This window comes from Penaeus vannamei, chromosome 25 (assembly GCF_042767895.1).
Source record: "Penaeus vannamei isolate JL-2024 chromosome 25, ASM4276789v1, whole genome shotgun sequence".
Classification (NCBI taxonomy): domain Eukaryota; kingdom Metazoa; phylum Arthropoda; class Malacostraca; order Decapoda; family Penaeidae; genus Penaeus; species Penaeus vannamei.
The window spans coordinates 34,589,922-34,613,007 of record NC_091573.1 but is presented as its reverse complement, the minus strand read 5'-3'; the positions used below and the strand labels follow the sequence as shown (position 1 = coordinate 34,613,007).

The 23,086-nt window shown below is 50.1% G+C and overlaps 1 protein-coding gene across 3 annotated transcripts in view; it reads left to right on the top strand.

The window, feature by feature from the left end:
• The window catches only part of step (cytohesin steppke), a 330,278-nt gene that overhangs the window by 206,627 nt on the left and 100,565 nt on the right, over window positions 1-23,086 (top strand). For all 3 annotated transcript variants that reach the window (XM_070139527.1, XM_070139526.1, XM_070139524.1), the window contains exon 2: window positions 4,347-4,420. In XM_070139527.1, the coding sequence (XP_069995628.1) occupies window positions 4,347-4,420 (74 nt within the window). The remainder of the gene's footprint in view (window positions 1-4,346; window positions 4,421-23,086) is intronic.

The following is a 23,086-nucleotide window of genomic DNA, read 5'->3' as shown; positions in this document are numbered from 1 at the left end:
CTATTAATTATATATTTATTTGTGCATGTGTTGCATGCATACAAACATACATGTCTTAGGTGCTCTTTGGCTGACTGTGCGAGCCAGATTTAAAACGCGTATGGAACATGTCAATCAAAAGTTTCTTTCTTATTCAAAGGTAAACTCTGGTAATTAAGCGTGCGTTACGGGCGAGGGGAGAGGCGGGAGTTATGTTAATGTTCCGGTGGGCGTATGTTTTGTAGGTTATTACTTCATTTATATACTGTGCCTCTGCGGGACTCAGGCACCCCTGCTGGCCAGCCCCCACGGCCCCCCTCCCCTCTCCTCCCCTCCCGTTACCGACTCCAGCTTCCCTCTCCCTTCTTAATTAATCTCCGTCTTGTTGTTTCTTCTTCTTTGTTTGCCTTCTGCTTTGTCTTCTTCGTTGTCATCATCTTCTTTTTAGCTCTCCCTCTTTTTTTTACTTATCCCCTTCCTACTCCCTCTTCTCTCCTCCATCCCAACCTTCTCCCCGTCCGCCTCCTCCATCTCCTTCTCCTTCTCCCCCCCTCCTCCTTTTCCTCGTCTTCGTCCTCCTTCTCCCCCTCCCCCTGTGCCCTAGATTCCCATGTCTCGTGCCCAAGTTAATAATTGATTATCTCGTTTTCTGCCCCTTTGGTTTTTTTTTTTTTTTTCCCCTTTGTGTGTGTGTGTGTGTGTGTGTGTGTGTGTGTGTGTGTGTGTGTGTGTGTGTGTGTGTGTGTGTGTGTGTGTGTGTGTGTGTGTGTGCGTGTGTGTGTGTGCGTGTTTTGCTGTATTTTTCTTCGCTGTGTATAACTAAACGGGGTCTGCGAAAACCTTGTACCTTCCTGCATTTCCGCGATCAAGTTGCAAAGGCTAATGGAACTGCAGGCTTTAGCAGCGGCGACGACGTGCAATAACCTCGTGCGCGCCCCTCGTAAACCCCGTCCTGTTGTGCCGACGTGCTTTCTGTTGCGTCGGGCGGGCGGGCGGGAGGGCGGGAGGGAGGGCGTCCAGGGCGGGAGGGAGGGCGTCCAGGGCGGCCATACACCGTGGGAGCTCCTCTTCGTCGGGCGGGCCGGGCCATCAGCGTGGTGGCTCGGTTCGCTTTTCTTCCGTTTGAAGTCCGTTCTGCGCTGGTGTGTGCTCTTTTTCTTTACTTCTCTTCTCTTTTGGGGTGTCTTTTTTTACTGGGTTTTGCTGTATTTCTCTTTAGTTTTCTTCTTTTCTTTTTTTCTTTTTTTTCTTTATTTGTATGTCTTTGGATCGTTATGTCTCTCTCTCTCTCACTGTTTTTCTGATTGTATCTCCACCTTTTGTGTGTTTATTTTAGCCTTTTTCCTTCCTTGGCATTTTAAAGTCTTTATCGTTCAAGTCTCTCTCTGAATCTTCCTCCTCTTCCTCCTCCTCCTTCTTCTTCGTCTCCTCCTAATCCTCCTCCTACCCTTTCCTCCACAACCAGTGATTTTAATCGTAATTACCCCCCCCCCTTCTTCCCTCACTTAACACCCCTTGCCTCTTTAATGATCCTGATTCTCTATCTGTCTATCTACCCATCTGTCTATCTGTCTTATCTGTTTATATATCTGTCTTTTGTTTCGTAATTGGCTATGGTGTCAGAACCAGGCGTGTTCAGGGGAGGTTCGTAGGAGAAATTGTTCAAGAACCAGGCGTGTTCAGGGGAGGTTCATAGGAAATTTTGTTGAAGAAACTCGACGGGACGAAGCGAATGGTGTTGGCTGGGCACACATGGGGAACAAGGGGATGGGCGTGGTGCGGGCGGGCGGGGTAGGGTGGGCGTGAGCAGTAATATCCTGGCCGGGCTCTGTCTCGCACCACCCACACCTGGTCGGTCGCCTCACACACACGCACGCACGTACCCTTGGACAAACACTTATTCTTCGCCACGTCCCGTTCTCCCTCCCTACACGCAGGGGCATTTGCATACACAGTTCCGCACATTCATACTTACATACGTACATAAATACATACATACATGCATACGTGCATACATACATACGTACAAACATACATACGTACATACATACATACATACATACATACATACATACATACATACATACATACATACATACATACAAATATATATACATACATACATACATACATACATACATACATACATACGTATATACATACAAACATCCATACATTCATATATACAGATATACATACATACATACATGTATACATCATCTCCACTCCACTCATTTATCCCTACCTGTCAGTCATTCTCCATCACGTACTGCCTCTCATAAGCTCATTAAGTCCCCTACGCCCACAGAGAAGGAGAGAAGGATGAATAAGAGTTGTGAGAGTCTGAGGCGACGGGTGCCTTTGTGGGCGGCGGGCGCGGGACATCCCCTCCCGTGTCCGCGTAGGCCTGGCGGCGTCTCACGCACACACACACACGCCGGGACAGACGCACACATTCCTCTGCCTAATGACGACGCCCATGTCCCCGCGACCCACATCGGGACCGCCTCTGCCCTTCGCCTCTGCCCCTTTTCCGGCTCCGTGTGTCTTCTCGGCATGGGGGGGTGGGGGGAGATGGGGATGGGGCTGCCGGAGCTGTGGTAGATTACTTCTTTTTTTTTTATCTGTTTCTTTGTTTTTTATTGGTTTTTGTTTTTTTGCTTTCTCTCTGTCTTTTGGGTCTGTTTTTTTTGTGTGTTTTATTTGGGTTGGGATGTGTTAGTTTTATATTGTTTTTATTTTTATTTTGTGTGTGTGTTACTCATCGAAAGAAAAATCGTCATCGCTTATGTTTTTATCCGTCTTTTTCCTTCTTCCCATACTTCTTATTTTCCTTTAACTTCATCTATTCCTCCGATCATCAGCTTCCTTGTCCTCGCCCTTTATCCATATTTTATCTTCCATTATCATTTATTTGTTTTTCTTCAGTCATCTTTCCGCTTCATCCTCCCAATTATTTATTCATATTATCTCAACTTTATTTTTAGGTCTTCTGATAGGCGTTAATTGGGTTCTGGTTCGAGTGTTTGCCGTGTGGGCGTAAGGGAAGGGTGGGCGGGCTTTGGAATAGGCGGGGGCGAGTGGGGCGTCGGGGGAGGGGGTCGGGAGGAAAGGAGGCTATCACGTTTTAGCGAGGTGGTCTTATCAACGTGACCTTTTAGCGCGCCGCAAGATGGGTGGGGATTAAGGTCGTTTTGGTTTCCCTTCTGGGTAATGACTCTTTCTCTCTTCCTTTCTCTGGCTCTTTGGCGTTTTTTTTTCCTCTTCGTTAGCGTGTTTGGTTGAATTAACTCTCTCTCTCATTCTCTCTCTCTTTCTCCTTCTCCTTCTCCTTCTCCTTCTCCTTCTCCTTCTCCTTCTCCTTCTCCTTCTTCTCTTTCTCTTTCTCTTTCTCTTTCTCTCTCTCTCTCTCTCTCTTTCTCTTTCTCTTTCTCTCTTCTCTCTCTCTCTCTCTCTCTCTCTCTCTCACCCTCCCTCCCTCTCCTCTCCCTCTCCCTCTCCCTCTCCCTCTCCCTCTCCCCTCTCCCTCTCTCCCCTCCCCCCTCCCCGTCCCTCCCTCCCTTCCTCTCCCTCCCTCCCTCCCTCCCTCCCTCCCTTTATGATCAGTTCATATTGTTGAGACATGACGTAGGCATTAATCTTTACTCGAGACCTGACGTAGGCGGTCCTGTTATGCCCAACCTTTTCTTGCGCTTAGTAATTCCGGGTATGAGTCACGGTTTTCTACGAAGTTACCCCCAGATCCCGTTTTCTCTGACGGGCGTTGGTGTTCCGTTTTCTCTTGAGGAGTTTCACGAGGGATTAAAGGCCAAACTTTACGAAATGCTATGGTCAGCAATTAATGATATTTGTTTATGTATCTCTATTCTGAAAATAAAAGGCTTATTATCATTTAATAAGTTCATTTGCGTGATTGATTCCCCGTAAGAAGGCTTCCTTAGAAAGCCGTGTGTGTCAGGTAAGGTCAAACAAGTGACTCATCCCCTTAGCAGGAAATCCCCGAGCGTCATGGGCCTCGTCGTCCTCATCTTCCTCCCATACATTCCTCTCGTATGGCGCCAGCGCTGGCCGATCACGGATGCTGGCGCCGCAGGAGAGAGTCGCGTGTCAAACGGCTCTGGTGGTCGGGAGCATTCGCTTCTGTGCTTTTGGATCGGTGGCCGGTTTACTGTAAATCCTGTTGATTTGGAAGAGTTTTTTTTTTTTGGTGTTCCAGCAGGAGGAGGAAGTGACTTGGGGCTTTTTGGTCATGGATGGCTTCAGGTGGTTCTTGACGGGTAAGGAAATTGGGTTTTGCACTCAGATTTGATTGGTAGTATCGATTTATTTTTTATGTTATACTTATATATTGTTTTCTTTTTTTTCAGATCTGACTCCAGAGGAGCAACAACTCCTCTTGGACATAAGAAGAAAGAAAGCGCAGCTATTACAAGAAATACAGGTAGGTTGTAATCAGACCTTTACTTTCATACTAGCTGTATGGAAAGTGTGCATGCATTCAATGTATTCCCTGTTACAAAAGAGACCACGTATGCGGACGTAATTTAATATTTTTGAAAGAAAACGGGATCGGTTGGTTATGGGATAGTCCCCCATAATGTAGTCTCGTTTTCTCTAGAGCGTAGAGAGGCTGAAAATCATCGGAAAGAAAACGGACTGGATTTGACGGTAGACTAAAGCATATTCCTTGAAAAAATATGAACCGGATGTTTTAGACACATTGTTTATTAAATAGAAACATTACAGTTAATGAATGAACAGAATTCTTTACTGTTTATTATTATTTTTTTGTTATTATTATTATTATTATTATTATTATTATTATTATATTTTCCTCAGCCTTTTTGTTAGGGTATTATTGGAAAAAGGCGTCACCATTGAATCGACCAAAACTAACCTTATAGTCTTGAAGATATTTAATTAACAATCACTTTTCATCAAATAAACTTGTCTCGCAAATTAATAATAACGAAGTTATTTAATTTTTAATATGAATAAAAATAATAAAACGTGGTTAGATTCGCACGGGAGCTGCGGGAATCCTGACCCAAGGTCTATATAAGTACTTATATAGACCTTGTACTGACCAACATGCGACACATTAAACAATATTGTGACTAAATCGGTACCGTGATTACAGCGGAGAACGAGAATTCCATAGTGCACATGCATTATATCAAGAGTGGCGCAACCCCGGTATGGAAAAGACACTCTAGCCATTTCCGATGGAAGCGAACACCAGAGTCAACCGAACCAAAACTATAGAAATCGAACGCATCTAGTTTCGTCCCGAAGAGCGTTGGTGGCGACTTCTTTTTTCCAAATTTACCTTTGTCAGTTCTAAACATGAGTAATTTCGAAACAAGAAACCCAACTTCCCGTGTAGCGTGATTCCGAGAGAATACGTTAAGGATTCCGAAACGGATTACGCTATATTTAGGATCCTGAAGGCCAGCGAGACATTTCCGACGGCCTTTTCTTTCCCAGGTAAAGGTTGAGCGTGAAAATTTACGCGTGGTAAAAATAGAAAGCAAGAAGGCGTTTTTTTTTTTTTTTTTTTTTTTTTTTTCTCTTTGCGGGATAAGAAGAATAAGAGAAACGTGAAGGAAAAGGTCGACATTACTTTATCAAAGCGAATATCCTGACTGAAAAAACTATGATATTTAGAATGTTTTTAATATCCTGACAGTGAAGAAAATATGAGACTTAGAAGGTTTTTAATATCCTGACAGTGAAAAAAACAAACAATCTATAAGACTTAAAATGTTTTTTAATATCCTGACAGTTAAAAAAACAAACAAACTATAAGACAGAATGTTTTTAATATCCTGACAGTAAATAAAAAAAAAAACAGACTGAGAATGTTTTTAATATCCTGACAGTGAAAAAAAACTATCAGACTTAGAATGTTTTGAATAACCTGACAGACTTAGAATGTTTTATGTTGCATAACAAACCACGGCGTTTCGATAACACTCTTCTGTCTCGTCTTCGCAGCGGAAAATACACGGCGTTACCGCAAGGTGTGCGTGTGTCTATATATAGCAGTGTGCGAATATGAGGCGTTCGGCTACTTCGTTTTCTCCGGAAATTAAAAAGTCTGCCCCGTGGAAGGCGAGGGCGGCGGGCGGGCTGTTGGGGCGAGGGCGGCGGGCGGGCTGTTGGGGCGCGGCGGGGACTCGCGATGGGGCGGACCTGCGACGACAACGGCCGCCGCCCCACGCCCACGCCCGCCGCTCGGAAGAGGCACGGTGTTGTAAGGGGGTTCCTCTGTTAGATAGCGTTTCGATATTATTGTTGTTTTTATTTTGTTGTTGTTATTGTTATGATTTATTGTAGTTATTATTGTTATTATGATTGTCGCTGTTTCTTCTCGGTCTTTTTCTGTTTGTGATCTCTCTGTCTCTGTCTGTCTCTCTCTCGCTCTTGCTCTCGCTCTCGCTCTCGCTCTCGCTCTCGCTCTCGCTCTCGCTCTCGCTCTCGCTCTCGCTCTCGCTCTCGCTCTCGCTCTCGCTCTCTCTCTCTCTCTCTCTCTCTCTCTCTCTCTCTCTCTCTCTCTCTCTCTCTCTCTCTCTCTCTCTCTCTCTCTCTCTCTCTCTCTCTCCGCGGTCTTACTCCAGTTACCTTTTTTCTTTCTTATTTTTAAAGTCTTATATCTTCTCTATCTCCATTTTTTATTCTTTCCCTCTCTGTCCCTCTTAAATTTTCTCCAATACTGACATCAGTTAAACTTTATCAAACGGAAAGAAAGGGAATTAAGCGACAAAGGAAAATGGACAGATAAGAAAGGGAAGAGCGAGCGAACGAAGACTAAAATCAAGAAAGAGAAAAACAAAGAGAAAGGATAGATAAAGGAGACGATAATTAAGAGAGTGAAAACAAAGAGAAAAGAATAGAGAAGGACGAAAAAGAAAGTGCAAAACAAAGAGAAACGATACGAGAATCAAGAAAGTGAACACGAAAAGGTGGAAAAGAAAAAAAAATTAGATAAACGGAGGAAAGAGATTAATGGAAAGAAGAAGAAGACGGGAGGGACGCCCGTTGGACAACACCTGGGTACGAAGTGGCGCGGGTGGGGAGAGAAGAGGGGGGGGAAAAGAGGTTGCCACCACACCCGCCCACATACCTCTGCACCAACAGCTGTTTCGGGGCAAATTTATTGATTTCCCGGAGTTAGATAAGCGGCCTGGCTGCTGCTAGGACTCGGGGGTGGGGGTGGGGTGGTGAAGATAGGCGGGGATGGGGGGGGGGAGATATTGCTATTCATGGCGCTGTGGCAATCTTTTTTTTCCCGTTTTTTTTCCTACTTGTTCTTTTATTTTGTTTTTTCTTGCTAACTTTTCCCTGCCTTTCTCTCTTCCGTGAAGGTTTTGAAGTTTGTTTTTTTTTAAACGTTTCTGCTCTCGGGCTCTTCTGCTTTAGGCCGCCGCTCTCCTCCCCCCCCCTCCTGCTTTCCCCCCCACCCCCCCACCCACCCCCCTCCTAGCTCTCCGCTCCCCCCGTGATGCGCATATGCCAGGTTGACCGCATGAGAAGACGGGCGATTCTCCCATTATTATTATGATTCGCCTTCTCCGTCGAGTGGGCGTCGTGTCGTGGGCGGGCGAGCATCCGGGGATTTTAATTGCTTCGGTCGCCGGGAGATGGCGTTTGGGTACGGGTGAAAAGGGTGGATAGGGGGAAAAGGGAAGGGAGGGTGGGAGGGAGGAGAGAGATCGAAACTCGGTCGATCGTGGATGGGTTTTCTTTCTATTATAATTTTTTTTCTTTTTTTTATTCATCGTTTTTGAATTGGTTTAGGAAAAAAAGTTGAAATTTATATTTTAGGGGGGGGGCGGGTTAACGGATGGATGAGGATTATTATTTTTCGATTTTTTTTTTCTGGGGGGGGGGGGCGTGTGTGTGTGTGTGTGTGTGTGTGTGTGTGAGCGTGTGTGTGTGTGTGTGTGTGAAACTCTTTGTGGGGAAACTTTGGGATGTTATATGCTGTCGCAGTTTGATTAGTTCCGTAAGACTGTCAGTTTGTTTTGGTGGAATGGTTCATCGTCTCTCTCTCTCTCTCTCTCTCTCTTCTCTCTTCTCTCTCTCCCTCTCTCTCTCTCTCTCTCTCTCTCTCTCTCTCTCTCTCTCTCTCTCTCTCTCTCTCTCTCTCTCTCTCTCTCTCTCTCTCTCTCTTTCTCTCTCTCTCCCCCTCCCTTCCTCCCTCCCTCTCCTCCCTCCCCTCTCTCTCTCTCTCTCCCTCCCTCCCTCCCTCCCACCCACGGAGAGCGAGATATCTTACCCCCCCCACCTTCCAACTAGGTGTCTTTCCTGGATAGAAAACTCCCACACTCGCCTTAGCTCCGCGCGAAGGCACCGACGGGGCTGTACACGCAGAGGCGGCGGCGGGCGTTGCGTCTCCTTCGGCAGGGTGGAGGGTACGGGGGGGGGGCTGGGGGGGGAGTTTATGGGTGGGGTGGGGTGGGGGGACTTCCTGCTGTCACGTGTGGGTATTCAGTCTTCCTCTCTTCTTTTTTTTTTTTTTTTAATTGTGGTGGTTCTCTCTCTCTCTCTCTCTCTCTCTCTCTCTCTCTCTCTCTCTCTCTCTCTCTCTCTCTCTCTCTCACACACACACACACACACACACACACACACACACACACACACACACACACACACACACACACACACACACACACACACACACACACAGAAGAGAGATGTGACGTGCCGCCGAGTAACAAGCAAGCAGCGCATTGTCTCCATTTACTCTCCGATTTTGCTTCTTCATTAGATGTTACGGGATTGGGGGGAGGGGGGAGGGGGTAGGGGAGGAGGGATAGGTCCCTGAGCTGTCCAGGGGAGGAGGGGGAGTGGGGGAGGGAAGGGGAGGGAGAGGCTCGTGAAGGTCGTTATTCATATTTTTATGTTCATTGGTGTCGTCCGGTGGCGGTGGGAGGCCAGGAGGAGGGGAGGGTAAGGGGGTGATAGGGTCGGTAGGTAAAGGGGGAGGGAGGGAGGAGGGGGGGAATGCGAGATAAGAAAGCGCTGTAAGTATCGTTCGGTAGGTCTTTTTTTTTTTTTTTGGGGGGGGGGGGGTATGGGCTGCCGACGGGCGAATCATTATGGGAAAAAATACGTACTTTTTTTTCCTTTTTTCTTTTTTTATTTCTTTTTTTCTCTTTTTTTGTGGCAAGTCCAAGGTATAAGAACGAGAGAAAGGCACAATTCGGCGGTGTGTGTGCCGTGCCTTAGAGAGCGACGGTTATAGGAGAGGTTTTATCACTTGTTGAGGATACAACTCAAGTTTAGATTACCTCTCTCTGGCTACTTTGCTCTCCCTTCGTCTCTCCTCTTTTTTCGTGTTTTTTTTTTATTCTCTCTCTCTATTCGCCTGTTCTGTCTGGTTTTGGTTTTCGCTCTCTTCTTATTACTTTCTTTTTCTCTCGTTTCTCGTGTTTTTTTTTTTTTTTTCTCGGTTGCCTTTCCCTTATCTCTCTCCTTCCCTTTCATTATTCTTGTGTCCTTCCCCTGTCTAATCCTTTAGCGTCAGCATGTTACTTTCCTTTTTCCCCCTCTCCCCTCTCTTTATTCCCTTTCTCCTCTCTCCTCTCCCTCTCCTTTCTTTATTTCATTCTCTCTATTTCCTCTCTCCTCCCCTCTCCTTTTTTTTTTTTATTCCACTCTTATTCTCTCTTTCCCCCTCTCCTCTTCTCTCCATTCCTCTCCTCCCGGTATTCCCCTTGCTCCTCTCCCATCCCATTGGCGAGGTGAGAGCGCGGGCGTCCAGGTGGAAGGGAGAGAAGTGGGCGGGGGGGGGGGAGTTGTTGCTGCGGTTATGCTGATGGGATCTTTTTTTTTTTTTTTTTTTTTGGGGGGGGGTTCTTTATGCGTTTGGGTGTGTGTGTGTGTGTGTGTGTGAATGTGTGTGTATATATTATATATGTGTGTTTGTAAATGTATTTGTATATACTATACATAGATATGTATGTGTGTGTCAGTCAGTCTGTCTGTGTGAGTGCGAGAGAGAGAGAAATGAAGAGTGAGGAAGAGCGAATGTAATTCCCGCAAACGAATCCCCTCCACGCCCCAGGAAGACGAAGCCCAACCACCTAAAGAGCGAAGGCAGAGCCCGAGCGCCGCCCTTCCAATCTCCCCCCCCCCCCCCCCCGCCCATTCATCCAGCGGAGATTCGGATTCGGAGACCGGCCGCCTTTCGTTGCAATAATCCAATCTTCCCCCTTTTTTCCATCTCCCGCCTTGTTGTGACAGATGTGCAACGACACGCGCCCGCCCGAAGACGCCCAGGGAAAGCGGGGGGGCGGGGGGAGGGGGGGGACGGGCGGTGGTGGACGGGTAAAGAGAGAGAGAGAGAGAGAGAGAGCTTGTTGGGGTGCACAATAGCCCTAACGACCTGCCCGTTTGTTAGGTTGTTAGGCTACTGTGCTATAGGGGAAAAGGGGGGAGGGAGGGGGTGTGGGGTAGAAAGGGGGAGGGGTGGGAGGTGGGAAGTGGGGAAGGGAAGTAAGGGGGAAGGGAAAGGAGGTGGGGAGGGTAGGAAGGGGAGGGGAAGGTGGGTAAGGAGGGAAACAGGGAAGGGGGAAGGAAAGTCGACAGGTAAACAGACAGACAAATAGACAGACATGCACGTAGATAGACAGATAAGTAGATAAACCAACGGAAACGAGGGAAGAGATGAGCGAAAGAGAGACGGGGGTCGCGACGCCGTGCTCAGAATTGCGTGCCGCGGCGTCGGTTATCGGAGAGGCGAGGGTCGTAGGGCCTCCGTTCACGATCTCCTCCGTCAGAAGAGGCCTGGTGAAGGAGGAGGGGGGGGGCGGGTATTGTGCTTGTGTTGGGTGTGATTTATTTATTATTTGTGTGCGTTATTTGGATGGATGTGTGTGTATGTCTTTATGGATGGATGGGGGAGTGGATGGATGGATGTGTATGTGCGGGGACTGCGTGGTGTCTGTTTTATTGGGAGGGGGAGGGGGCGGGGCGTGAGGGAAGGAGGGGGGTGTAGGGGGGTGGGGGGTGCGATGTAGCAGTTGTGTTAATTACGTGTAACGGATAAGCGGAATTAATTTTATTGCGGCCCGCCCCGCTGATCTTGTACGTGGTGTAGCGGAGCAGTCGTTAAATTCTCTCTGTTTGATTACAGTTTCTACACGGCTCTTGCACACACACAGATACACGCGCGCTCGCTCGCTCCCTCCCTCCCTCCCTCCCTCCCTCCCTCACTCACTCACTCACTCACTCACTCACTCACTCACTCACTCACTCACTCTCTCTCTCTCTCTCTCTCTCTCTCTCTCTCTCTCTCTCTCTCTCTCTCTCTCTCTCTCACTCACTCACTCACTCACTCACTCACTCACTCACACACACACACACACACACACACACACACACACACACACACACACACACACACACACACACACACACACACACAAATGTACCGTTTGTGTTTGAGTATTGAAAGGGAAACAGAGAGGAAGAGAGAGATAGGTACAAGAAAAAAATATGACACAAACACAGATTACGAGAAGAGGTGAAGAAGAAAATGGAGAAGGAGAAAAAAGATAAGTAGATAAACTTAGGAAGGAGAGGGGGGGAAATGGACATGGAGAGAAAAAAAAAACGAAAAAAACGAGCTGGATGGAGCGGCATCCTCCCGGCGAGCGGCGTGGCGGCGGCGGCGGCGGACGGTTACGTTGCCTTCCAGTAAACAATTTAGATAGCGTAGATGGATCCCCCGGCGCGATACCCCGATGCTTATCTCGGGCTTCCCTGCTCCCCTCCACTCCCCAGGTCCTCCCCTTCCGTCACCGTTGGGGGGGGGGGGGGAGGAAGGTCAGAACGCCCCTGTATCTTCCCTCTTGCTGTGTCTCTTGCGTGCTTTTTCTTTCACTTGGCTTGTCTTTTCGTGTGTTGTTTTGGCTTTCCCTTTCCTTCACTTTACTTCACGTCCCTTCCTTTTCCTCCATTCCCTTCCCTTCACTTCCCTTCCTTTTCCTTCCCCTCCATTCTCCTCCCCTCCTTTCCCTTCCCTTCCCTTCTTCTCCGTGACTTCCCTTCCCCTTTCTCCTCTTTGCCTGCCAGGCTGAGAGATTCCCTGGATGCCCGTGCGCCGCTTTTCTTCCTCCTCCTCCTGCTGCTGCTGCCCGCGGAGATTATGCCTTGATTGTTTTATGGCCGCCCGCCCGGAGGAGGCCCTGAGGAAGCGGGAGAGAGGGAGGGAGGGAGGGAGGGAAGGAAGGAAGGAGGGGGCGAGGGAATTCGCATGGGGAGGGAGGCTGGCGAATTCATTTTCGAGAGGGAGGGAGAGGGCGATTGGCGGGCAGGGGAGAGGGGCAGGAGGGAGGGGCAGGGGCCATGGCATGGGAGCAGCTGCTTCTGTCCCCTCCTCCCCTCCGTCCTGTCCCCTCCCTCCCTCCCTCCCGCCCTCCCTCCCCCGGCCCTCCATTGTTCCATTCCATGGCGGACCTCCGTTCAGAGTCCGGTTTGACAGTTGTCTCTGAACCAAGTTACCCTCCGCACGTGACCTGTGGTGGGCGTGCGGGCGTGATATAAGGGCTTCCAGTTTCACATATTCCCCGCCCAAGAGATCGGAGGGACGCGGGCGTGACGTGATCGAAGTGAGCAAAAGGGCGACGTCGGCTTTGTGATTCGTGTGAATAGTGCCTTAAGTGTTTTTTTTGTTATTATTTAACCGTTCGTGTATTTCCGTTTCCCTGAGTGATGCTCCGGGTTTTAATCGCTTCATTTTTTTCAAAGTACAGTGTTTGTTTACATGAACCAGATGTTTTGTGGTGTTTTTTTTCTAATCCACCATGCTGATAACAAACTGAAACGAAACTCAAAAACACTTTTTTTTAGACGCAAACCGCTTGTTATTGCGTCTCAGTGTCGGATTTTATGATGTGGATATGCTCTGAAGTGGTGTTGTGCGAAGAGGAATCCACTCGGGACTGCAGCTACACCGCCTCGCCGACTGCTGGCTGTTTGGAACTATCGCGAGGCGTGTGAATTCGGCACAAGTCGCGGTCGGGTGTTGGTCCTCCGAACACGAGGCTGCGCGGATGTGTGTATTTCGTCGAGACCCATTCACGAAAGGGGTGTCTCGAAGTTTGGAAGTCGGTTCGAGTCGGATGCGTGTCGTATGAGTGTGGTTTTTGGGTTTGGTTAGGTTTTATTATTATTATTATTATTATTTTATGTAAATGAGCGTTTTAATTAATTTTCCCCGCGTGTATGGAGGTCTACGTCGGAGGGACACCTACGTTTGCCGAACGGAAAAGATCTTCAGTAATGTGATATGCAGAGTGGGTCTTCCTCTTTTTTCTTCCTCTTCCTCTTTCTTTTACTGCTTTTTTCTTTTTCTAATTCTCATCTTTCTTTTGCTGTATTTTTTTTCATTCTAATTCTTTTTTTCTTCCTTTCCCTCACTCCTTTTTTTCGATTACTCTAACCTTAACTTTTTTTTCCGTCTTCCTCTTACTCCTTTGCTTTCTCTTCCTCTTTTTGTTCCTCTTGCTCTTCTTTTCTTCCTCTCCACTTCCTCTTCCTCAATCCAAGAGGAAAGGTCTGAAGGCTTATCTCTAGATCCAGCCACTTATTTATCTGTACAGTGTATCTATTGGTTACATTACGTAATGGTTATGCCTGCTATTTGTTAGATATGTCTGTCTGTTTGTTTTATATATTTGTTAACAATGTCTATCTATTAATGACGTCTATCTATTTATATATTTATCTATCTATCTGTCTATTTATTTATATATTTATCTATCTATCTATCTATCTATATATTTATCTATCTGTTTATCTATCCATCTCTTCTCATAAAAGCATGTTTCTCCCGCACCACCACGCACGCACTTGTCAATTCAGCGAAAACAAAAGAGAAAGGGAAGAGAAGGGAAGAACAGAAGGGAGAGAGGAAAGGCAGAGAACGGACGACCAGGGGACAGACGGACGGACGACGGAGCTAAGCATAATGGAACACTAAATACGTTTATGGAGGCATCCGTCCTCGGCCGAGAAAGGGGGGAAGGGGGGGGAGGTAAGGGGGGAGAGAGAGATGGAGATAGGGGTGGGGAGGAAGGGAGGGTGGGTGTGGGGAACCGGGGAGAAGGTGAGATTAGGGGGAGAGGAGGAGGAAGAGAGAGATGGAGATAGGGGTGGGGAGGAAGGGAGGGTGGGTGTGGGGAAAGGGGGTGAGGGGAGGGAGGGAGGGAGGGTGTGGGGAAGGGGGAAGAGGGAAGAAGGAGGGGAGGGAGGGTGTGGGGAATGGGGGAGAGGGGAGGATGGGAAGGAGGGATGGGGAATGGAGGAGAGGGGAGAAGGGAGATAGGGGCAGGGGGAGGGAGGGATGGGTATGGGGAAAGGAGAGGAAGGGAGTGGAGGCGTGGGGAACGGGGAAGAAGGGGAGATAGGGGTGGGGAGGGAGGGTATGGGGAAGGGCGAAGCGGGGAGAGGGGAGGGAGGAGGGACTCGGGAGATGGAAAACAAGAGAGGAGGAGGAGGCTGTAAACAGATGGGTACGAAAGGTGATGCTGGTGGGGGTGGGGGGGAGGTTTAAATGGCGGGGGGGGGGGTCATGGAGAGGGGATTTTATGAGGAAGGGGGGAGAAAGCAGGGGATTAGTGCAACAACGACAAAAGAGGAATTAAGAAGTAGAAACAATAAATATTACGAACACAAACGCATGCCTCTGTGTGTGTGTGTGTGTGTGTGTGTGTGTGTGTGTGTGTGTGTGTGTGTGTGTGTGTGTGTGTGTGTGTGTGTGTGTGTGTGTGTGTGTGTGTGTGTGTGTAAAGTCAGCTGACAGGGAAGCGGATTGGGTTTGGAGACAATACCAAAGTTTGTGTTGCGACGAAACGGACGATGTCACGAAGAAAACGAAAGAAGCGTTAAGCAGACGTAAAGCGAAGGGGGGGAGGGGGGTGGGGGGTTGGAATGAAGACCATAGGAAGAGAAAACGTTAGAACAGAGAACAAAAGGCTGGAAATAAACACAGACGGAGAAACAGAGAGAGAGAGAGAGAGAGAGAGGGAGAGGGAGAGGGAGAGGGAGAGGGAGAGGGAGGGAGGGAGGGAGGGAAATGGGGAAGGAAAACAGGCAAATGGCCCGGCGGCTAAATAGAGGAGGAATAACAGACAGAAAGACGGAGATGGAATGACAGACGGAGACAAAGAGGGACGGAGTGAGATAGATAAGTTGGGGGCGAGGAAGGGAGGGGACGGAGACGGGACCGAAGTGGTGTTCCGGTCTTGGGATGGAAGGCCTGCTAATTGTGTTGTTCCTGCTCGGGGGAGGGGAGGGGAGGGGAAGGGGTGGGGGGAGAAGGGAGAAAGAAAGAGAAGGGGAATTGAGAGAAAGAGAAAGGAAGGGAAGGAAATAGGGAGAACGAGGACGAAAGAGAAGGAGAAAGAAAGGGAAGGGAAATAAAGAGAAAGAGAAAGAAAGGGAAGGAGATGGAGAGAAAGAGAAAGAAAGGGAAGGAAATAGAGAGAAAGAGAAAGAAAGGGAAGGGAAAGAGAGAAAGAGAAAGAAAGGGAAGGGAATTGAGAGAAGGGGAAAGGAAGGGAAGGCAATAGAGAGAACGAGGACGAAAGAGAAGGAGATAGAGAGAAAGAGAAAGAGAGAGAGGAGGAGGTAGAGGGAGAGAGATAGAAGGTGAGAGAGAAAGGCGAGGGAAAGAAAGAGAGAGAGAGAAAAAGAGATGGAAAGACAGACAGTAAGTCAATCGGCCAATCAGTCAGTCAGGCAGTCATTCAGTCAGACAGAGACGGAGAGAGAAGGCGAGAAAGGGAGGAAGGGAGAGAAAATGGGGAAGGTGGACCATTGCGAGAAATGCGCCGCACATAAATAAACAGCGAGAGAGTGAGGCCGGCCGCCCGCCACAAAGGGAGGGTGGCAAGGGGAGGAGCCGCCTCGAGGGGGACCTCAGGCAGCGAAGGGAGGATCGCCGAGGCCCGAGCGAACGAGACCGAGGAGGAGCCATAATGGGGACCTCTTTCGGACGGCGCGGATGAATAAACGCGCGTGGGAGGGGGGGCGGGGGGAAGGTGATAATCGGGTGGGAAAAGGGGGACGGGGCGATAGGAAGGAAGGAAGGAAGGAAGGGAGACTCACCTCGATAGCGCTTGATAAAGGCTCGTGGGAAACGAGCTGACTTTTGTGTGTGCGAGGTCCGGAGAGGCGCTGTATTATTATTATTATTATTAATGTATTATTATTATTATTATTATTATTATTATTATTATTATTATTATTATTATTATTATTATTATTATTATTATTACTACTACTACTACTACTACTACTACTACTACTACTACTACTACTACTACTACTACTACTACTACTACTACTATTACTACTACTACTACTACTACTACTACTACTACTACTAATACTACTAATACTACTACTTTGACACGTTTATTGAGACAAAAAAAATTACATCTCAAAAGGATGAGGAAACTTGGGTTATCCTCACCCCTATCTTAATAAGCGATACAGCACTTCCATCCTCATCCAGGTGTTCTTCTTCCTCCCCGGGAACGACCCCTCAGAGCTGGGGGTCGGGGAGCTCTCTTATCCGGAGGGCGCCGAGGCACTTCGGTGGCTTATTTATCGTGCGAATGGCGAGTGCAAGTCCGGGGGGGATGGGGTGGGGGATGGGGCGAGAGGGGGGGAGGATGTTTTGAATACGGGGGGGTAAGGGGTGGGGGGTGGGGGAGGGCAGTAATGCGTTTTGCGTGCGGGTGTATTGTGCGCTCGCGTTATCGTAAATTATGTGGGGTTGGGTGTTTGGGGATCGCTCGCGGGGTCTTTCGCGAAACGTTTTCGCTTTGTCAGCTTTGGAAAGCGGGGTTCTCTCTTCGTTTGTCTTTCTCTCGGTCTTCCTTTCGCTGTCCCTACTTCTCTCTTTCCTTTGCCTCTCCTTTCCTTTCTTCTCTTCCTCCCCTCCTCTTGTCTTGTCTTCTTCCCTCCTCCTGTCTTCTCCTCTTCCCCTCCTCCAACTTCCTCTCTTTTCCTCCCCTCCTCCTTCTCTCTTCTCCCCTCCCCCTTCTCTCTTCTCCTCCCCCTCCTCCTCTCTTCTCCTCCCCCTCCTCTTCTCTTCTCCTCCCCTACTCCTCTCTTCGGTACCTCCTCCTCCTCCCCCCTTCCTCTCTTCCTCCCCTCCTCCTCTCTTCTCCCCTATCTGCCCTTCCACCCCCTCCCCCTCCCCCTTCCGTAACGTCCTCCCTATCTTGTCGAGATGATTGACGAACGAAAACAAATACGCTGTGTTAAGTAGCACTAAACGGCACTGAGAGGATGATAAACTGTGGCACTGTTTATGGCCTTGTTAAGTGGCTCCTTGTGCTCTCGGGGGAAGGGGGGAGGGATGGGATGGGAGGGGATGAGAGGAGGGGAAGAGGAGGGAGACAGAGGGAGGAGGAGATGGGAGGGGAAGGGAGGGAGACAGGGGGAGGTAGAGGTGAAAGATGAAAGATATAGAGGGGAGAAATAGGTATTATATATGGTATTGTAAGGGTCGTGGGGGTAGCAAAGGTATCTTGACTGGTCTGGGAATCGGGGGAGGGGAGGAGGAGGGGGGAGGGATGACAAGGGGAGGAATATCGTCGAGGTTCTTCTTGGCGAAAGGGAGAGGGGCGAGAGAGACGAGGGGAAGGTGGCGCAGAGGGGGGAGCGAAAGGGCAGGTCCCCGGGTCTTCGTTACTTAGTGATCGTGTCTCTCTCTCTCTCTCTCTCTCTCTGTCTCTCTCTCTCTCTCTCTCTCTCTCTCTCTCTCTCTCTCTCTCTCTCTCTCTCTCTCTCTCTCTCTCTCTCAATCTTTATCTCTCTCTCTGTCCCTATCTTAATTTGTTGCACTCTCCCGTTTCTATTTTCCTCACTAATTATACCTGTGCATTATATTCATTCTTAGAACGTGCAGTCTGAGTCCAACTTGGAAACCGTTCCTTGATAGAGCCCTCATTCAGGGCAGCGACAGCGAAGCGCCCCTGACTCCCTTGGGCATGGGGCGGGGGCGCGGCGGGCACCGGCAGCCCTCAACAAGGCCCTCGCTGTGCCGGCACCTCGGGGCCCCAGGCCGTGTGAGGCCGGCCTGTCGGGCCCACAACCGCTCCTCTCTCTCTCTCGGGGCGGCCGCTGACGTCACGCGACGCCCGGTTTGAGTTTGATTAAGACGACGACGTTCTCTGTGACGTCACGCGACACCCGGATTGGATTGGATTTAGACGACGACGTTCTCTGTGACGTCACGCGACACCCGTTTAGAATTTGACTTTAGATATCCAAGTTCTCTGTGACGTCACGCTACACCCGTTTTGAATTTGATTTTAGACATCTAAGATTTAGACGATGACGTTCTCTGTGACGTCACGCAACACCCTTTTTGAATTTGATTTAGACGACGACGTTCTCTGTGACGTCACGCGACTCCCTTTTTTCATTTGATTTAGACATCCAAGTCCTCCGTGACGTCACGCGACTCATCGTTTTGAATTTGATAAGCGACGGCGCCTCGAGATCGCGCATCGGAAGGTAATTACCGACCGCGCATCGGAGGGGAAGGAGGACTGCGATCGCACGAGCAGCGGTGATAAAGCGAGTCTTTATCGGTTTACATAGCGAAGTGGGAGGGTCTTTGGGTTTCTGCGTCGGGCCCTGATCACGTGTTCGGTGTTCAGGGTCTGGGTCTGGCTTCGTCTGCTTGGGCGTGGAGGTGGGGGGGAGGGCGAGGAGGAGGAGGAGGAAGGAGGGTTGGGGAGGAGGGTATTTGTGTGTGTTTTTTTTGGTGGGTGGGTTATTGGTGTTGGTTTTGTTGGTGGTTGTTTGTTTGTTGGGGGTGGGGGAGGAGGGGGGAGAAGGAGGAGGAGGAGGAGGAGGAGGAGGAGGAGAAGGAGAAGGAGAAGGAGAAGGAGAAGGAGGAGGGGGGAGGAGAAGAAGAAGAAAGAGGAAGAGAAGGAGGAGGAGGATCAGGAATAGGAATAGAGATAGGAGGAGTAGGAGCACCCCCCCACCGCCCCCACCTTCGCCTTCGCCCAGCGTCGCCCAGCGTGTGTCCCTCCGCGGGGGTCGAGCGCCGCCAGTTTATGACGCAGGACGTGTCAATGAGGCAGAAGTAGGGCATCGCGGGTGTCATTTAGGGGCCACCGCAGCCTCCGCCGTCCGTCACCCGGTGGTCGTTGCTCGGAGGTGGTCGCTCCCTGGGTTCCGGGCGGGGGCCACGACGAATCCAGCGCCGATGCGTCAGCTGATAAGGGCCCTGGCGGAGTGGACCCCCTCTCTTTCTCTCTCTATCTTTTTCTTTTCTTTTCTTTTACTTTATTTTGTTATCTTCTCTTCTCTTCTTTCTCTCTCACTTCCCTTCTATTCTCTTCGTTTCTCTATTCTCTTCTCTTCGTTTCTCTTTTCTCTTCTCTTTTCCTCTCCTCTCCTCTCTCTCTTCTTGTAAAATGTTCTCAATTATTTTATTCTCTTTTTTCCGTGTGTTTCGAATGGATATTTGGAGCTCTACCCTTTATTGGCCCACGCATTATCTCTGGAGGGAAAATACCCCCCCCCCCAAAAAAAAAAAAAAAAAAAAAAAACACACGCACACACACACAGGCATCCATTTGGAGGTCGACGCCTGGGCAATGCGTTACGGACGGCTTGGGCGCGTGTGTTACTTACTTCATCTTTATTGTTTTTTTTTTATGGGGGCACGATTTCCACGGGCCATCTGTGCCAGCCCGATGCCCTAGATGCGCCCGCGACAAGGAGGGCTTGTCAAGAGGTGATCGCTAATAGTTGTTGTGGATTAGTGATGGTTGGTTGGGGAGGCGAGGTTGGGTGTTGTTTTTCTCTTACTTTCTTTGTCTCTCGGTCTCTTTCTCACTCACTCTCTGTCTCTGTCTTTCTTTCTTTCTCTCTTCCTCTCCCTCTCTCCCTCTTTCTCTCCTTCTTTTCTTCTCCTTTTCTCTCCACCATTCTCTCCCTCTCTCTCCTCCTCCTCCTACTCCAGTTGAGTCAAAAATCGTGGTCACTTGGGCGCCATTTAGAGTGATGGAACTTCCTGCAACCCCCCCCACCCCGCCCTTTTTCTCTCCCCCCCTTTGTCTCTTCTCTACCCCCCACCCCCACCTGTTCTCAAGACCTCCAAACCCTTTATTTACTTTAAACGTCACACCCATGCCCACGCCCCATCTTGCGACACCCACTTCCACGCCCCATCTTGCGACAACCCACGCCCCATCTTGCGACACCCACTTCCACGCCCCATCTTGCGACAACCCACGCCCACACCCATCTACGACAACCCACGCCCACGCCCCATCTTGCGACAACCCACGCCCACGCCCGTCCGCCCGTGGTGTGCCCTTGCTGCAGTCTAAAAACGCTCTTATTGTCAAAAGCGGATTCTCAGCCTTGGAACGGATTTATGTCATCATCGCCGTGGTCTTCTATCCCCTTTTTATTGCATTATCTCCGTTATTACCCTTTCTTTTTTTTTTTTGCGCGGCGTTCATGAAAGGAAGCCGGCCTGATAGGGATTTTAATGGCCTTGGGACACGCCGGGCTGATAAGGGTGTTTTTGACGTGTGTAGGGCGCTTTTGTTGCTGTTGTTATCGTTGTTGTTGGAATTATTATTAGTAGTATCATTGTCGTCGTCGTCGTCATCATCATCATCTTTATCATCATCATCATTATCATCATCATCATCATCATCATCATCATTATCATTATCATTATCATCATCATCATCATCATCATCATCATCATCATCATCATCATCATCAACATTATCATCATTACCATCACCATGAATCATCATCATCATCATCACCTTCATCACTCATCTTCACGAATCATCATTTTCATTTTCATTCTCTTTCCGTTCCGTAAGTGGATAAGGAGTCGGAATAAGCAGGTTAAGCAGGTGGGGGAGGGGGTGGGGGTGTAACCATGCAGAGAAATACCGGGGATTGAGCAGAGAAGAGCAGTCAGCGGGAAGCAAGCAAGCAGGAGAAGCAGCGGGAAGTAAGCAAGCAGGAGAAGCAGCGGGAAGCAAGCAAGCAGGAGAAGCAGCGGGAAGTAAGCAAGCAGGAGAAGCAGCGGGAAGTAAGCAAGCAGGAGAAGCAGCGGGAAGCAAGCAAGCAGGAGAAGCAGCGGGAAGTAAGCAAGCAGGAGAAGCAGCGGGAAGCAAGCAAGCAGGAGAAGCAGCGGGAAGTAAGCAAGCAGGAGAAGCAGCGGGAAGCAAGCAAGCAGGAGAAGCAGCGGGAAGTAAGCAAGCAGGAGCAGCGGGAAGTAAGCAAGCAGGAGCAGCAGCGGGAAGCAAGCAAGCAGGAGCAGCAAGCAGAGGAAATAGTCCGCGGAGATCAGAGTACAAGCAGGAGGGGGGTGAGAAAGGGCGTGGAATCAGCAGAGAAGGTGGGTCAGCGGGGATAGGAGGTTGAACAGGAGGAAAGTTGTGCATATAAAGTAGGAGGAAAGCGGGGGAAGGGGGGTGGAGGGGGGGGGAGGGAAACCAAGCTAGCAGGGAAATTTTTTTTTGATGAATAGTAGATAGCAGAGCAGAAGGAAAATCTGAAAAAAGCAGTGAAAGAAGCAGACAAAGAAGAAAAAAAAAGGATGGAGAAGGAAGCAGGAGAGCAGGGCGCGCGGGTACCATTAGCAGACCTCTCTTATCATGGCTTAATAAGGTTTCCTGGGAAAACAAGGGGTAATTACCGAGTTAACGTGCGAGGTAATAAGAGCGAGAGGGCGAGGGGAGGAGTGGGGAGTGTGGAGGAGGGAGGAGGGGGAGTGGGGTTGGATTTTTTTTTTTTTTTTTTTTTTTTTTTCTCGATTTCTCCCTCTCTTATGCTTTCCTGACTCTGCCTGCCTTTTTTTTCTCTTTTATTTCTTTCTTTCTCTATTCCTTTATCCCTTTCTTTCTTTCTTAACATTTTCTCTTTGTCTTTCTTTCGATATCTGTGTTTTTTTTTTAATTCCTCTCTTTCCTTTTACGCCGCTTCCTCGCTCTTCCTGCCTTTCTCTCTCTCTCTCAATATCTATTTTTGGTGCTCTCGTTCTTCTCGTTTCCTCCACTTCCTTCCTTTATCGTCGCTATCTTCGCTCTCTTCCAATTCCATTGTCTCTCCTCTCTTCCTCTCTCCCCTGCCTGCCCCTCCTCTCGCCTGCCCCTCCTTCCCCCTCCTCTCGCCTCCCCCTCCTTCCCCCTCCTCTCGCCTCCCCCTCCTTCCCCCCTCCTCTCGCCTCCCCCTCCTTCCCCCTCCTCTCGCCTCCCCCTCCTTCCCCCTCCTCTCGCCTCCCCCTCCTTCCCCCTCCTCTCGCCTCCCCCTCCTTCCCCCTCCTCTCGCCTCCCCCTCCTTCCCCCTCCTCTCGCCTCCCCCTCCCTTCCCCTCCTCCTCTCGCCTCCCCCTCCTTCCCCCTCCTCTCGCCTCCCCTCCTTCCCCCTCCTCTCGCCTCCCCCTCCTTCCCCCTCCCTCTCGCCTCCCCCTCCTTCCCCCTCCTCTCGCCTCCCCCTCCTTCCCCCTCCTCTCGCCTCCCCCTCCTTCCCCCTCCTCTCGCCTCCCCCTCCTTCCCCCTCCTCTCGCCTCCCCCTCCTTCCCCCTCCTCTCGCCTCCCCTCCTTCCCCCTCCTCTCGCCTCCCCCCCTCCCTTCCCCCTCCTCTCGCCTCCCCCTCCTTCCCCCTCCTCTCGCCTCCCCCCTCCTTCCCCCTCCTCCTCTCGCCTCCCCCTCCTTCCCCCTCCTCTCGCCTCCCCCCTCCTTCCCCCTCCTCTCGCCTCCCCCTCCTTCCCCCTCCTCTCGCCTCCCCCTCCTTCCCCCTCCTCTCGCCTCCCCCTCCTTCCCCCTCCTCTCGCCTCCCCCTCCTTCCCCCTCCTCTCGCCTCCCCCTCCTTCCCCCTCCCTCTCGCCTCCCCCTCCCTTCCCCCTCCTCTCGCCTCCCCCTCCTTCCCCCTCCTCTCGCCTCCCCCTCCCTTCCCCCTCCTCTCGCCTCCCCCTCCCTTCCCCCTCCTCTCGCCTCCCCCTCCTTCCCCCTCCTCTCGCCTCCCCCTCCCTTCCCCCTCCCTCTCGCCTCCCCTCCTTCCCCCTCCTCTCGCCTCCCCCTCCTTCC